Source organism: Sardina pilchardus, chromosome 15, assembly GCF_963854185.1.
Source record: "Sardina pilchardus chromosome 15, fSarPil1.1, whole genome shotgun sequence".
Lineage (NCBI taxonomy): Eukaryota > Metazoa > Chordata > Actinopteri > Clupeiformes > Clupeidae > Sardina > Sardina pilchardus.
In genome coordinates, this window is record NC_085008.1 from 5,590,269 (window position 1) to 5,605,658 (window position 15,390).

Here is a 15,390-nt window from a genome sequence, read left to right on the forward strand (position 1 = left end):
GGAGAAAAAGGAAGCTCTGTCACTGCACACTGTACTCACACACAGAACGAGAGAGAGAGAGAGAGAGAGAGAGAGAGAGGTGGAGACGGAGAGTAACATTCCTGACCAGACAGCACACTGGCGGTAGGCAGCCCAAGAGCCACAGAGAGAGGTGTAATTACTGAATAAAGAACAAAAGCGCAGCCACCAGGCACAGCTGGTTCCAAGCCGGTGCTGTGGTTCAACAGCAGCATAGAAAAAACCTCATGGATGACTTGGAGAGGAGAGAGGAGAAGGACTGTGCACATGGAGACAGCGACACAGTGACTGGGGTAAGTCCTTTTGCTGCCCTCCATAGAGCTTTCAATTTAGTCTGAGGTGTTTTGCTAAGTCTAAAGCCACTGTGATGTAAACATGCAGAAATAAATTAATATGGATATTTGAACAGAATTCACACAACAAATAATTTCTCATCATTTACATTGATATACAGTATCTGACAAGAATAAAGTGAAGAACATGTCATAAACGTTGTGTTCTTCATTTGTCGGTAGGCTATTGAATCAGCAAACAATAAAGTGAATTAAGATGATTGAAGTGTGATTTGCTATATCTTTGCCCATCTGCAATCTGCAAAGTCCCTGCACAGTACGGGAAACCATATGTGCAGATACTTTTATTAATCTCACTGTAGAAAGTGCTGTTTTGTTGATTGAGTGAGAGTGTGTGTGTGTTTGTGTGGGTAAGATAAAGTGTGGTGTGTGTGGGGTGTGTGTGTTCAGGAAGTGCAGCTGCAGGATGTTTCTGTTTCTCCTTTTCCTCTGCTCAAAACAAAGGCTGATGAAAAAAGACCGGAAAAACAATACCGTTCAGCTCATCAAACATACGTTTCATACAGAAAGATTAGCAACATTAGAGATCGAAGCAATACTCACACATAAGGCTGTGAGAAGCAATACTCACACATACAGTAAGGCTGTGAGAAGCAATACACACACACAAGGCTGTGAGAAGCAATGCATTTTATTTGGATGGTATTTATGTCATAAATAAAGATGTGCTAGTTTTTCAGACTTATTAGTATACATACATGGGAACATAAATATTAAACAGAATATTATGGAGACCTCTTTGACTTTTGTGTAGGCCTATGGCAAATTGTGATAAATCAAGAATTCAAGTTATTGCCAGCATCTTTCAATCTTCCTGCTCTCAATTGATTCTTGGAAAAACAAATCCCACCCATGAAAGAAAGAAACATATTTCACATTCATGGAAATGATTGATGTTTTGAATACTGTGGCGAATCCTAAATAGTTCAAATCAAGTAGTGGTAAAACAAATCTTACATGTTTAGTATGTGTAAATCAACAGACCCTGAAAAACGTGTTGTCTGGAATCAGGTAGCCTATGCTGTACTTTTACCACAGGATCCTGATGCCTCGGGCGGATACGATAGTGATGTTCCACTCCCCTCAGTGTCCGAGCTGAGACAGTGTGAGCTGGAAGTGGGGGCACTGCTGCAGATCATCTCAGAGCTCAACGCAAAGATGGGCTCTCTGCAAGCCCCAAGGTACACTCACAGCCAAAATAAAGCTCTGTCTGCATGGGTAACTACAGTGTATGGCAATGCAAGTTGAGAATGCTGTCAGAGATGTCAGAAGCTAAATATTGTGATCATATAGTTGAGGCTATACATATTTATGCATCCCTTTACAATGATATATTTTTAAGAATAAATAATATTGTTAAATCTGCTTTCCTGTGTACGATTGTGGACACATAATAAAGGTGAGTTAAACTGTAAGTAAATCATCACAACAAAATGTAATGCTTTTTAAAATAGGTTTTATTTTGCTCTAGGGATGGTGATGAATGTGAGGGCCGAGTCAGCTGCTCCACCCCAGACTTCCCCCCCAGCCCCGGACCACTGCTCCGCCCAGTGGAAGAGCCTGGCATCAGGACTTCAGCCCCAGTGACCAAGAGAGGTTGGCAAGCGCTCACACACATGGCTTTTTCCTATAGCGGGCCAATATCGCACTCATTACTGTACTCGTATTTGCATTGTGCAGGAGTCTTTTTTCTCCTTCTCCACTAACAGGGCTGGGACAACTCTCAACTCATTTTTCTTCCCTGTAATCTATGAAGTTTTTCCTGGACTTGGACAGCTTGTGTTGCAGCAAGGCCACTATAAGCGAAACAGACGCCTGATGGTTTTATGAACTTTCCCGGTTTCAGTTGACTTTGAACCTCTCTAAATCTTTTTAAATCCTGACCCGAAATGCCTCTCTTTGGGGAAATCCATTTTCAAAAGCCCTCTCACACAAATCTGGACCTGAGAACAAAGCCGCACTCATGACATTTATAATGACCTATGGGTCCCCATCTAACAATGCCCTGAGGGAGGGGAAAATCAGGGAGAAACAGCACAGTACAGTGGCTGGTGTGTTTCCTCCCGTCTGCATCTATTCTCACATGTCGATTGTTGTCGTCCCCAGGAGACAGCGGGGAAGTCTGGGCCGAGCTGCAGGAGGCTCTGTCCACCCTGGAGAGGTCGGCGAACAGGGAGAGGTCCTTGGTAACCGTTCCTCAGCCGCTGCGGGATGAGGAGACGCGAACGCGGCACCTCAGCGCGGCTCAGGAGAGCTGGGTGAAGGTCACCCAGGTAGGTTTTCACCTGCACACTTTTTTGATTTTGAAAAGCAAGTCAAACAAGACCTTTCAGACTGGGCTACAACCAGTTATGGACACATAAGGTAATGCTTGAGAAAAGATGGCATATAGGTTCTCATCAAACCATTTTCACGTAACTATCTTTAAGGGGTTAACAACCATACAGAGATTTAGGACTGTGCGTGATTCTACTTATTTTTGTGACTCATTTGAGGTGACATTTTGGGACGGACTACCGTAATTTCCAGACTATTAGCCGCGGCTTATACATTGATTTTGCTAAATTTCTTCCGCTATGAGGTTAATACAGGGGGTGTTAATATGGTTTTGTTTCTTTTAACTTGCATAAAACACTATCCTGCGGCTTATACACAATGCGGCTTATATGCGGGAAATTACTGTAATTCTGCTGTCACTGCTTGCAACATACACGTAGTTTCAGGTACCGGTGTGTGTCTGTGGAGGTATCTGTGTGCTGCGGTGCTGACCCGGGCCTGCTTCCTGCAGGTGCTGGAGGAGATGGAGCGCGAGCTGGGCTTCTCCTACCGCTCCGCTCTGCCCTCCGAGGAGAGGCAGCGCTACCAGCGCGACGTCCTGGAGCTCCACCGGCACAACGGCAGCCTCCGCTCCGCCCTCCAGAGCAGGCAGCAGGAGCTGGGCCTGTCCGACAGCGCGCTCCACGACATGGAGGACGAGAAGAAAAAACTACAAGAGAAGGTGAACGCTAAACACGATGAGAAGTGAAAGTGACACATCACTGTGTGAAAGAAAGTTTGACTGACATCCCAATTAGAAACCATAATAACTTGATCCCAGATATTTGTACATTATTTTACTTTGATGTACTGTATGTTGGGCTTAGTGGTAATGCTAAGAGTGCCAAAAACCACATGACAAATCCATGGAACACTTATCTAGGCTTCCTCCTTGAGACGGTGGGGTGGTTGTGAAACAAGTAGAGTATCTCTCCTCTGTTTCCTGTGCCCTTGTCTGAGACCTTTGTTCATGTGGTTCACTGTCTGTGGCAGCTGCTGGTGCTGAAGCGTCGGTGGCTGGTGGCCGGCAGCCTGTCCCCTCCCCGCAGCCCCTCCAGCTCGTCCAGCGGAGCGGTCAGCCCCTCCTGGGCCTCCCCTCCCTTCCCGGGCTCCCCCCTCCTCCTGCGCAGGCACGTGGCTGCCTTTCCAGCCGTTTCCACGGGGGGCGACGTCTCACCGTCCAGCGGCTGCCCGAGCCCGAGCCCGAGCCCAGTGCTGCCCGGCAGCCCCAGTCTGGAGTCGGAGACAGACCGTCTGCAGAGGTGTGAGAAAAGCCTCCTCTAATCCGTGTGTTCCTTTCTTTCAGTCATTTGACTGCCTGTCTGGATCAGCTTGCCCTATGCAGTCTAATGAGCAGGATTATATAAGAAGGGCATACTCTGTTTAGTTGGCGCCACAAACAGGTTCAGACAAATGCTTGAAAGTATGCAGGAATAAGCACATAGACTGAGCCCAGGTAGGGTGCCAGTGTGTACTTGCTGCACACGTCAAGCAGTGGAGAGCAGCTGTGTTTTGCCGTCAGCGCTTGACTTGGGGGGAAAGTGGAGTCTGAAAGTACTTTGCCTAGCCAAGCATATCAAAGAGAACCTCAGCAGAATGAATTATACATGGCGACTGGGAACTGACAAGTCATTATAGTTTCATTGGAACGTTTAAAAAAGGTTGCCGTATAGTCCTTTTGACATTCATTCATTCAATGGCTTTTCAAACCTTTTTATTCATTCCGAGCATCACACCACACATCTGAACACATTCACTACATTCACATCAAGCCGTATTTCTACATTTTACATTCACATTGTGCATACTTTACTTGACATAGTCTGTAAATCAACGCCAGTGCAGAGGAATCTGTGTTGCATTGATAATCATATAGCCTGTTAACCAGTGGTTTCAGGTTACTTTTGGTAGGAGGTACAGTACAGTAGCCACAGCTGTTGTCCATCCCTCCCACAGGTGTCTGGAGAGGCTGAAGGCCCGAAACGAACGCCTCTCAGCCGCTCTGGAGAGACGGAAAGGAGAGTCGGAGCAGATCAGCATGGCTCTCAGCCAACACGAGGCTGACAACACCGCCCTGCAGATGGCCCTCCGATACTGGTACTGGTTCAGTCTCAGACCCTAATCATTCACTCTCCTTTAGATACTGGTACTGGTCCAGTCTCAGACCCTAATCATTCACTCTCCTTTAGATACTGGTACTGATCCAGTCTCAGACCCTAATCATTCACTCTCCTTTAGATACTGATCCAGTCTCAGACCCTAATCATTCACTCTCCTTTAACAGTGGATGTGAGTTTAATGTACCTTGCAAGTTATACTTAGTTTACATACTAAGTAGATATGATCAAATAGAAATAAAGTGGCAAACACATATTTGTGCTGATTGCATGATGGCATTTTAATAGTGTCAGCATTAAGTTGATGCTTATTGTTAGCTTATTGTTTCATAATAGTGCTTTATTGTATATATTGATGGTACATAGTGTCACAACTGTTGATCCATGTGAAACTTGTGATGAATGTTAAATGCTACATGATATTGAAGTGACACTGCTCTCAACAGAGTTTTGGATCACCCTCAACAGTTGGCACCAAGCTGCTGAATGTTTGTGGATGCCTTGCAAGGGTGCACGGACCTCTGATCCTCTTGGAAAGCGTGTTTGTGGTGTGACGGTCCTTAGCATACTGATAATGCCTGTGTGCTTGCTTGGCAGCGCGGAGTGCGAGGAGACATACGCCGATCTCCTGGGGCTGTACCAGCGGCGGAGAGGGCAGGGGACTGCCCAGGCGACAGGTGCGTCAGGCTTGCGCTGTGTTCTCCACTGCGTCAGCGGTGAGGCACTTGTGTGAAACTCTCTCAACACTCGCGGGTCGTAAACATGTTGAACCTTAAACAGGTTGTCACATGTCAGGTGTGATTTAAATATGAGCATGTCCTTAGTGTTAAAAAAAAGTGTCTGAAGAAGTGTCTCGTAAAACACTGTATAATATTAGGAAAAATACCACAGAAGAAGAAAAAGAACAAAAATCTGCTCCAGTGGTTGGACGCAAATAGTAACAAAAATTTGATGTCTGAAGCCAATTAAAATGTCAATGCAGATTGGTGCCAGATATATTAACATAAAGTGCTGTCATTCTAATATTCAAAACAGGTATTCATTACCTTTGTGTACCTTTCAAATGTTTTCCTCATTTCAGAGGGAAAAGGCAGACAGCTATCCAGCCCCCAACCAGAGTTTGAAAAACTGCCGACTAACACATCAACAGCAGAGGGCGCTATGCAGAGGGGAAAACCCTCACACACCAGGTGCTTTTTTCCCTCTTCATGAAATGCTATGCCTCATTTAGTTGAGCAGATTCAAGGGAATTAGATGTCAAACAATAGGCTTAAACAAAGGTCACAGAGTATGTACCCTTTCTACTCTGCTCTTTGTACTTCATCCTGCACATACGCTTACTTTACAGGCCTAATGTTACTGTTCCTATAATGGAATGGTTACTACACAGCACATAACTGTTCATACTCTACATTTATGTCTATACACTTCATACCGAATAGTTCATATTTATTCTGTTTTTCTTATACAGTTTCAGTGTTAATACACTGTATCTATATTATTTGTACTACTCTTATGATGTCACTGCTACTACACTGCACATCTGTACATGTTGTTCATACATTGCTCATACTGCATATCTATTTTGCCTTTTAAGGTTACTGCTAATACACTGCACATATTCATAGTTCATTTATATTACTGTGAACCATTCCACCTTAACTATATACTATTGTCTCTGTGCTTGTACTCTACACAATGACATAAAAGTTCAATTGAATATAATCTGATCTACACAGCTAAATAATGATGCGACAATGATAATGCAATATACATTACGATACAACATGATATGGCATGATACGCTACAATAACACATAGGCTAGACGCTGAGCCACAGTAGGCCTACACATGTTGCCTACCTGCTGGCCTTTAGAAAGAACATAATGTCCTAATGGAGAATTAGTGGTTGCTAAGTGATTAGTGTAAAGACGGACTTAATTAAGTAACATGATTAGAATGGATCTCGTAGCTGGCACATCACAGCAACATCATAGTAACTTTAAAGGATTACCATAGAATTATCTGGAGATAACAAAGGAGAGAGAGGCGTATTGGACTTTCTTTGTTTAATTCCCAACTGTATTAAGGTCAGTACAATAAATTAAACAATGAACTTCAACCTTGATTTGTATTGATTGATTAACAGCAAGGTCTGAGAGAAAAGGACTCAAGAGCTGGATGGATAAATGAATGAATTTGATGTGTCTGTTTGTTTGTTTTCTTAATCCGTCCTCATTCCTGTGACCTGAGCTCCTCTGTCTGCCATGTTTTGACCTCTGTAGGTTGGCGGCTGAAGATTTCTCTCAGCAGACGGAGAGTCTGAAGGAGAAGATCACCGGGCTGAGGCAGGACAGGGCTGCTCTGCGCATCCCAGAGCAAGGGCCCGTGGGCGGGGGGAAGATGAGCCCGGACACCGGGACCCTAGCGGGGCCCAGGGGCCACAACACCACCGCCAGCCCCAGAGGAGAGAAGGCCGCGCTGCTGTACGAGCTGGTCACTGTTAGGGTAGGTGGTTGGTCAGCCCTTTTCCTTTCTGGGACAGGTCAGACTATAACGTACACTCACATCAATTGAGATGACAAGAGATAGCACATTTCAGCGTTCTATCTTGGCAGTTTAGGTATGGTGTGATGACACTATGGTATGTCTAAAAATCTCACAATCCATGTACACAGTTTCTAAAAACATATGGAAAAAAATAATACTTATGGTGGAATGCTCCTTGACATTTATTCAACAGTCATTTGCTCTAATGTATTGTCCTGCACCATTTATATTCACTAAGATACGGGCATGTTCTGCTGATGTGAATATACGTTTCTTCCTTTAATGATAGATATGATGTCAGGATCTACTGTTGTGGTTAAAGACTGACTCAGCGGTTTTACATTTCCAAAAACACTACCTGCTGAGTCATCACTGGAGAGTTGCATGTTTGCCCCGAAAATCTGCTATTTCATGTCCTGATTGACGTGTCCCGCTCCATCCCCCCAACCCTTGGTCCTCCGCTGGTCTGGTCCTCCCCAGGAGGAAATGTCCGAGCTGCGTGGGGCCATCCGTCTGACGGAGAAGGAGAAGAGATGTCTGGAGTGGACACTGATGGCCCAGAGGGCCCAGGACGAGGCCGGAGCCCTGCTGCTGGACAGCCTGAAGGAGGAGCTGGAGGAGAGGAGCATGGAGCAGCAGGTACCGTAGACCCGCACAGACCGCACATCACACACAGTACTGTACATGCAGGGGAATGCATTAGTTGCCATGCCAATAAGGCACATTCAAATGTGTCCGTGTGTGTGTGTGTGTGTGTGTGTGTGTGTGTGTGTGTGTGTGCACGCGCACATGTGTGTGAGAGAGAGAGACCGAGAGACATATAGATCACAACAGCAAGTGGATAGCCAGATAGACTCACAGTACATGCAGAGAGACAGGTAGGCAGACACGATCACAACAGGTAGACAGACATGATGTATTGTACTGAGATAACCAGTAGACAGGCAGTGAGACAGACAGTTCTGTTTCTTAGAGAGTGAGAGTGACTCCACAATTAAACATGTTCAAGCCAATTGTATATTTTTGTGATTATTGATGTGAAATCAACTCTCCTTTTATGATTTCAGAGGGTGTCCAATACCAGGGAGCGATCTAACAGTGGAGGGGGAATCCCTGGCCCCAGGAACCGCACCATATTCCGTGAGCTGCAGGCTGTCCTACAACGGTGAGAGAGACCCAGAAATGAAAAGATGCTGAAGGTCCTTCTGTGCTGCCCTCTTTTAAATGGTCAAGGACTGTCAGCGCGTCATATGGAGATATTAGCATCCCGTCTTATAAAGGCCCTGAGCGTGACAAAAAGGCATTGAATAGCTTGATTCTAGTCATTGTAGCCATTTAAGGCTCTGCTTCCCCATACTGTTGCTTGGAAACAGTGTTTGCTTCAAATGCAGTCTCTGAATGTAAACTATGGCTGTATTGTTTCCTCACTTTTCCCGTGGTTTCTGACCTCCCCTCCAGAGAGCTGCAAGTCATCGGTTTACACTGTGGTGGGGAGTCTGGAGGCGTTCAACAGCTTTGCTCACTCCTGCTGATTTTTATGTGTCTCTTTTCCTCTCTCCCTGACACAAACACACATACACACACAAACACACTTAAACATTCATATTCATACACACACACACACACACACTCACACTCATATGCACATGCTCACAAACACACACAAACATGCACACATACACACACGCACACACACACACACACACACATTCATACACACACACAGAGAGCATCTCATGAAGAGGAGGGTGACCGCCCTGCGGGACTCTCTGGACACCAAGCTGTCGGACGGCACGGCGCTCAGGCGGCAGAGTGACGAGGAAGCAGCCCGTCTCACCGACGCACACAGGTGAGGGAGCTCAGACATCACCGCAAATCACCTCCACCAAGACAAGGTACTTGGCTGGGAACCGGTAGTGTCTGTTAAGGTAATCAGATAGCAGGTATAGCCTCTATAGAGGGATCTACAGTACCAGGATGGATCTTCAGCCAGATGCCTGAAGGATGGATTTCATACTTAGCTTCTTTCATACTCTGTCAAATGAAGTTCTGACATGATTACAACAGTAAATCCATGATTGGAGATGTTGCTCTATTCACTAAGATACAGGAGACATTGTACTGATGTGAATATGTGTTTTGTGGTCTGTTTTCCACAGTAAGATCTCCAACATGTACAGGAATGCTCGTCGGAAGCACCGCGAGCAGATCTGGAGGCTGGAGAAGCAAATGGCCGCCCTGTCTGAGCGTCACATGACTCAGATCACAGAACTCCAGGCCACCCTGGAGAACCTCGAGGACAGGAGAGAGGAGACTGTGCTGTGAGAGAGCGAGCACGACAAGACAGAAAGAAAGAAAGAAAGAAAGAAAGAAAGAAAGAAAGAAGGAGTTTGGAAAGGTGGCTTACCACTCAACAGATGTTAGATGATAAATGAGCTGTGCATGTCAGTGTAAATACAGCTTTGGATTAAGAGCACCCTCTGATTGTTTGTATGAGTTGAAATTAAACAAAGTTTTAATAGACAGGGTCATGTCAAGGCAAGTCCTGTAAGTGCTTTCCAATAAATGCAGTGTGAACTTTCAAAGGGCGCCAAATAATGAGGTATCTCTCGTGAGCAGAAAGACACCGAAATGTTAATAGTATGTGCCAAAGGTCATGTCTCTCTCTCTCCCTCCTTTCTACACACACACACACACACACACACACACACACACACACACACGCACACACACACACTGTGAGAAGGACTTTGCAGTCCACTCTAGTCTGTCAAAACAATTGAAAAACGGAGGGAAGGGGGGGATGGGCAGAACAAAGGAGGATGAACTCAGACAGTGCGAGAAAAGAGCGAGAGAGCAAGCGTGGAAGGAGCAGGATGATCCGGAGAGAAAGGGAGACTTGGGGAGAAAAAAACCCCAGAGAAGGAGCGATACAGTAATGCATACACAAACACTGATTGAAAAGGGAGAAATCGAACCAGACAGGTCTGTCCAAGGAGTCGCAACAAAAGAAGCGGCGCCGCTGTCTTATTTGGCCTATTTTTCTGCCCCTGTTTCTCGGGATCTTTCAGCTCACCCCCACTTACATTCTCCCCCCCGCCCCCACCTTGCAGTGAGTCACGCTTCATTTGGGTGCCCTCTGCCTTTGCCATGGCTGCCTGGCTGGCTGCTGCCTGCAGCTGGGAGTGGGGGGTCACGCAGGGGGGGCACAAAGGTTGAGTGTCAGAGCCCTGGGGTCAGGAGGTCGCCCGGCTGTTGTTCGGGAGTTTGAAAGCCGGGTTCAGAAAGGCCACGCACTGCCGCTAGGACCCAACGACCTGACCCCCCCCAGTCCTGCCCCCACCTCAACCCAACCCCCCACCCCTCAGCACACCCTGAGTGTGTTTGGGAGAGTGCATGTGATGGCTGTGTGTATCATGCGGGGTGATGGGGGTTATCATCTCAGACTGGCCATGTTTGTATTACTGTTCTGCATTCACTGGCTTGTCACATAACAAAGGGTGACCTGATCACATTGCTCTCTCAAATCCAGGCTAGATAGAGTTATTTGCTGGAAGTCATTTTGCCTGTCTTGTGCAAAACTACAGGGGTGTTTTAAAAACATAGAGATATCAAGTGCCCTCTGCCAAAATACTACGAATATAGTCTTGCTTGTTTGTCCTGATGTTTGTGCATTGAGAGATGCCTCCACCACAGAGCTGCATGGAAACCTCACAGGGGGGCTATAAGAAGCGATGAGTCCTGCTAAAAATCAAATACTGTAGCATCATTCACCATGCACTGTGCAAAAGTTGGGGCACAGCATGCACACGGAACCACTCTGGGGCCATTCAGTCTACCACTTCAGATATCCATCACTATAGATTAAACAAACCAAAAATATCTTCTCCCTTTAGATTTATTTTCCACAGATATGAGCCAAAGTTACATAATTTATGGAACATTTATTTATATTGACTGCAAAACATTGTTTATTTGTTTAAAACCATGATTGTTGCAACATTGTAGACCAAATGTATCCTTGGCTATACTGACATCAGTTGGATCTAAAAACTTGTATTTTAATGAAAATGTAAACATTTATAAATCTAACAATCAGCCTGCTTGACAAATAATCACAGTGTAGTCCTTCCAAATCAATTATTACACATATTTAAATCTCAAATTCACTCTGTACTGTTATCTTTCTCTGTTTTGAGCAGGAATGATGCATTTGCATCCGTAATGGTTGTTATTGTTTTTGAGCCAGATTTAATCTTAACCTATTCACTCAAGCTACTTGTAAAAGAATGCAGATGTCCTTTCATGAGCCCCATGTGATCTATGCGTTGTGCTGAACTTACAAGGCTATGATAGCAGCTTTTAGAGGCTGTTTGGAACAGAGAGATAGCAGGGGCACTAAACCCATTCCAAAAAAGTCTGGAGAAAGCAGGGTGTCCAAATAAGCCTGGGAAAAAACACCCCAGACCCTTTAAAGACAATGGCAATGTGTGGGGGAGGGAGAGGGGGCTCCTGGAACAAATGAAGCCCCCCATTAGTCCAAATCGTCCTCACTCCCCCTGATATATACACACATACACACCCACAAACACCCATTCATCCTCACACATGGACCCATTCACCCTCACACACACATAACCCCCTCAACACACACACACACAGTCACACACAAAAATAGTCACATACACACCTACACACACACACACACACACACACACACACTAATGCACGCATGAGCGAGAAGTTGTGTGACCAAAACAAAAGGGCAGTGACCTGGAGGGTTAAGGTCACCTCATCTGCTCCCGGCATCCGTTTCACATTTGAATAAGTTGTCCCTGCTAAGCTGTATGAAGAGATCACAGCCTGCTTAGCGCCACGGCTTTTCTTTAATTTCGTCTCACAGGAATCAAAAGAACTCTTCACTCTTCCTTCCCCCTCTCTACTATCTCTCTCTCCCTCCCTCCCTCTCTCTCTCTCTCTGTAGATTCTTACAGCAGTTGTCTGACTGAGCCAGGACACCACTCATCCTCTTTAAAGGCCAAGTGAGGTTCACAGAGGGGCACTTTGGCATGGAAGAGCACTGACCTTAGACGCACTCCTGTGTCGACAACACACGCCGATAAAATGCGAGGGCTGTCCATGATACGCACGTTGGTCTCAAACACAGGAGTCAGACAGTTGGGTCTTGTTTCCAGAGAGTAGTAATAAGTAACACAGGTAGCTGTTAATTCCCTAAAGACTGCCTGGCCCGTTCAAGTTTAGCGTTGGGTTAAGGCAACTATCTTAACACTGCTTAGAGCCCGACCCTATTGAGGTGCAATGAATGATTAATATCCCAGACAGCAGGTGTTGGCAGGTGTCTGTGTCACTCCCTCACCTGAGATGATAGATGGAGATTACAGCAGATTACCATCATAACCACAACCACAGCCACCATCCACAGAACATGCCCAGGGAACAGAGGATTGTCGTAACTGAAATGTCTGTGTTGAATCTTGAATTTTTTTTCCAGAGACAATGAATTGGTAGGCTATGTCAAATTATCAGGAAACCCACACAGTACAAGATAAAGAATTTGGATGATGGTATAAACAACTCACTGAAATCATTTCAAATTTACACCAGAATAGTCAACAAGAGAAGAAAATCATAATGAGTACAGTCTTCCTATAATACTTTAACAATACATTTGAACTTTAACTATTGGCCTGACTGTGCAGTACTCACAAGTTTGGTTTGCATAAAAATGACGCTGTTCTCTCTTTTCCTGAGAGTGTCAGAGGTGTTTATCTCTGCTCCCTCGCTAATCTCAATCTCGAAGACATGATACAGCACGGTGATTCCAGCTAATCTTGACGTTGTGCTGGTAGACTGTAGCTTGCTTAACTCCCTGATGCACTGTCAGAAGCCTACAGCATCTGATACAGGAAATCTTCACCTTCATTCACTCGCAAAGGATTAGGGTATATCCAAAGGGATGGACTTGGACCAGATTTTCTTGATGGTGTCACAACACTGACCTGCTGACCGCGGAGCTAATGGGACTTACGTTTTATGGGCTAAGTAGCAGCCCACTATGGGCCAGTGTATAAAGATGGGGGGGGGGGGGGGGGGATTATAAAGACGGAAGGTCTGATGTAGTCATTGATTTCTTTTCAGCGTTTGGACATCTTTTTCGCATCTCCTTCTCTTTCCTTAGAAGTGCAAGCTCTCTTAAAGCCCATCTTTACAAACTCTAGTGAGAGAGGTGCCGAGGGGAATGGAAAGAAAGGGAGGGATCAGAGATTGAGCTATAAAAAGGAGTCAGTGGAGCGTTGCAGAAAGGCAGGTATGGTTGTGAAGAGTGCAGGGGAGGGAGGGAGGGAGGTAGGAGAGGAGCAATAGAGAGATTGAGAAATAGCAGCGGTCAGCCGACCATGGAGGGCCATATCTCGCGCTCGAGGTGTGAAGGAATTTAACTCCAGTGGGTTTAAAGTTTAACCATGTTGTGGTCTGGCACTGGTTGTGTGTGTTTGTGTGTGTGTGTGTGTGTGTGTGCGTTTGTCTGTGTGTGTGTATGTTCATTTGTGGGGGTGTTGGGTTAGGGACACATGGCCAGCAGATATGTCCATTAGCGGAGCGCTGGCCTTTGATCCGCGAGGGGAAGCCTCCTCCTCTGGAGCCTGCCAGGCCTTTGACCCCGGGAGAATGAGAGAGAGGCAGAAAATAAACAGCGCTGAGAAGACCTGCCAAAGACAAACATCTGCCGGCCAACTCCAAGTCAGAGAGGGGAGTGGACAAAGGCAATCAATATTGTCTTTCCCACACACACAAACAGAGAGAGAGAGAGAGAGAGAGAGATTTTATCTTCTCTGGTCATAAGTTTGGTGGGAATGAAGCATATGGACATTAGTCATTTGAATGATTCTGAAGCAGTTAATTTGGTAGTTGAATAAAATTCAGTTGGATTTCATTTAATAGTTATCGTCATTAGTTTAAAAAAAATAAAAAATAAATAAATAATAGTTATCTTTCATAGCATGCATTTTTTGTCTCACTACAATACAGAATAACACAATTTCAACATTGAGATGTACTTTTATAAGGAAAGGTACACTGCAAAGGTCACAGCCCGCCCTAATGTCCTGAGGGCAGTCCTGTGTTAAGGTTAGAGAAGGATGTGTTCTGGGTAAACAAAGGCAGAGGCCAGCAGAGATAGCATGCCACAAGGCCAAAGCATGCTCAAACAGAGCACTCCAATAACAACAGAGCAATCACACACTGCCTACGACTACTGCCTCTGCTGCTCTGGTGTTCACTGCTATTTGGATCACGAGAGTGTTCTGACATTATCATACAATAACAATTGATGTGTGAAACAGTTGAAGGATTGTTGAATGCGCGTTATGTTTTTGGCCAGCAGCTGCAAGAACAAAAGGCTCCCACAACTAAAAGCTTCTTTTTTTTCCAAAGCCCATTTTGTTTGATCTGTGTCCTGCTGTGTTTACAAAGTTAACAGTGGAACCTTAGCCAGCAACACAATAGCCTGGAGGTTAACTGGGATCAGATTCCGTTGTGTTGTCATGAAGATTAAGGGCAGAGGAGTTGTTTGGTGTGCTGTCTCTAGATCGGAGAGATTTAAAGAGCATCTGATAAGAAGCCTACGACTAACTTAAACCCAAAGAGCTGGTCCTTCTTCAGCATATCCCTGTGTGTCCTCAACTTCTGAGTAGTAAAAGTCACCACCACCACCATATTTTGCGGTGTACTGTATCTGAAGCATACTGTATACCAATGTTCCCATCACAAGATGGGTCCACATTAAACGTCCGCAATCACACTGCAAAACGATGCATATACTAAGCCATCTGAATAGTGATTGTCAATTTATTGACAAAGGTTGTTGATTATTAAACCCTGACACTACCATGAACTGGTAATTGAATGAATGCTTTCAGAAATGCCAGCTAGTTTTGATGCAGAGAGAAAAACACGGTAGCCTACTGTAGGTTAAGAATAGCAGACAGCATGTGCTGTGCATTGACCCTTTTTCTCAA

The 15,390-nt window shown here is 45.3% G+C and overlaps 1 protein-coding gene across 3 annotated transcripts; it reads left to right on the top strand.

Annotated features, from left to right (window-relative positions):
• Nucleotides 1-63: 63 nt before the first annotated feature.
• Nucleotides 64-9,970, top strand: ushbp1 (Usher syndrome 1C binding protein 1). 3 transcript variants are annotated; one of them, XM_062555296.1, is made up of 14 exons: nucleotides 64-311; nucleotides 1,410-1,552; nucleotides 1,843-1,967; nucleotides 2,478-2,644; nucleotides 3,160-3,369; nucleotides 3,681-3,949; nucleotides 4,644-4,784; nucleotides 5,402-5,520; nucleotides 5,886-5,994; nucleotides 7,090-7,312; nucleotides 7,835-7,993; nucleotides 8,422-8,519; nucleotides 9,081-9,203; nucleotides 9,518-9,970. In XM_062555296.1, exons 1-14 carry the CDS (start codon nucleotides 246-248, stop codon nucleotides 9,609-9,611), a joined length of 2,046 nt encoding a protein of 681 aa, XP_062411280.1. In that variant the 5' UTR covers nucleotides 64-245; the 3' UTR covers nucleotides 9,612-9,970. The 3 variants fall into 3 exon arrangements, with proteins under 3 accessions (XP_062411280.1, XP_062411277.1, XP_062411279.1); XM_062555293.1 differs by having other exon boundaries at nucleotides 9,514-9,968; XM_062555295.1 differs by having other exon boundaries at nucleotides 5,402-5,481; nucleotides 9,514-9,967.
• Nucleotides 9,971-15,390: the final 5,420 nt, after the last annotated feature.

Bases quoted from the DNA above. Each gene is read 5' to 3' on its own strand.
- ushbp1 (XM_062555293.1), top strand. From the start codon at position 246: ATGGATGACTTGGAGAGGAGAGAGGAGAAGGACTGTGCACATGGAGAC. The intron at 3,370-3,680 runs GTGAACGCTAAA...TGTCTGTGGCAG, and splicing joins AGAAAAAACTACAAGAGAAG to CTGCTGGTGCTGAAGCGTCG. The intron at 9,204-9,513 runs GTGAGGGAGCTC...TGTTTTCCACAG, and splicing joins CGTCTCACCGACGCACACAG to TAAGATCTCCAACATGTACA.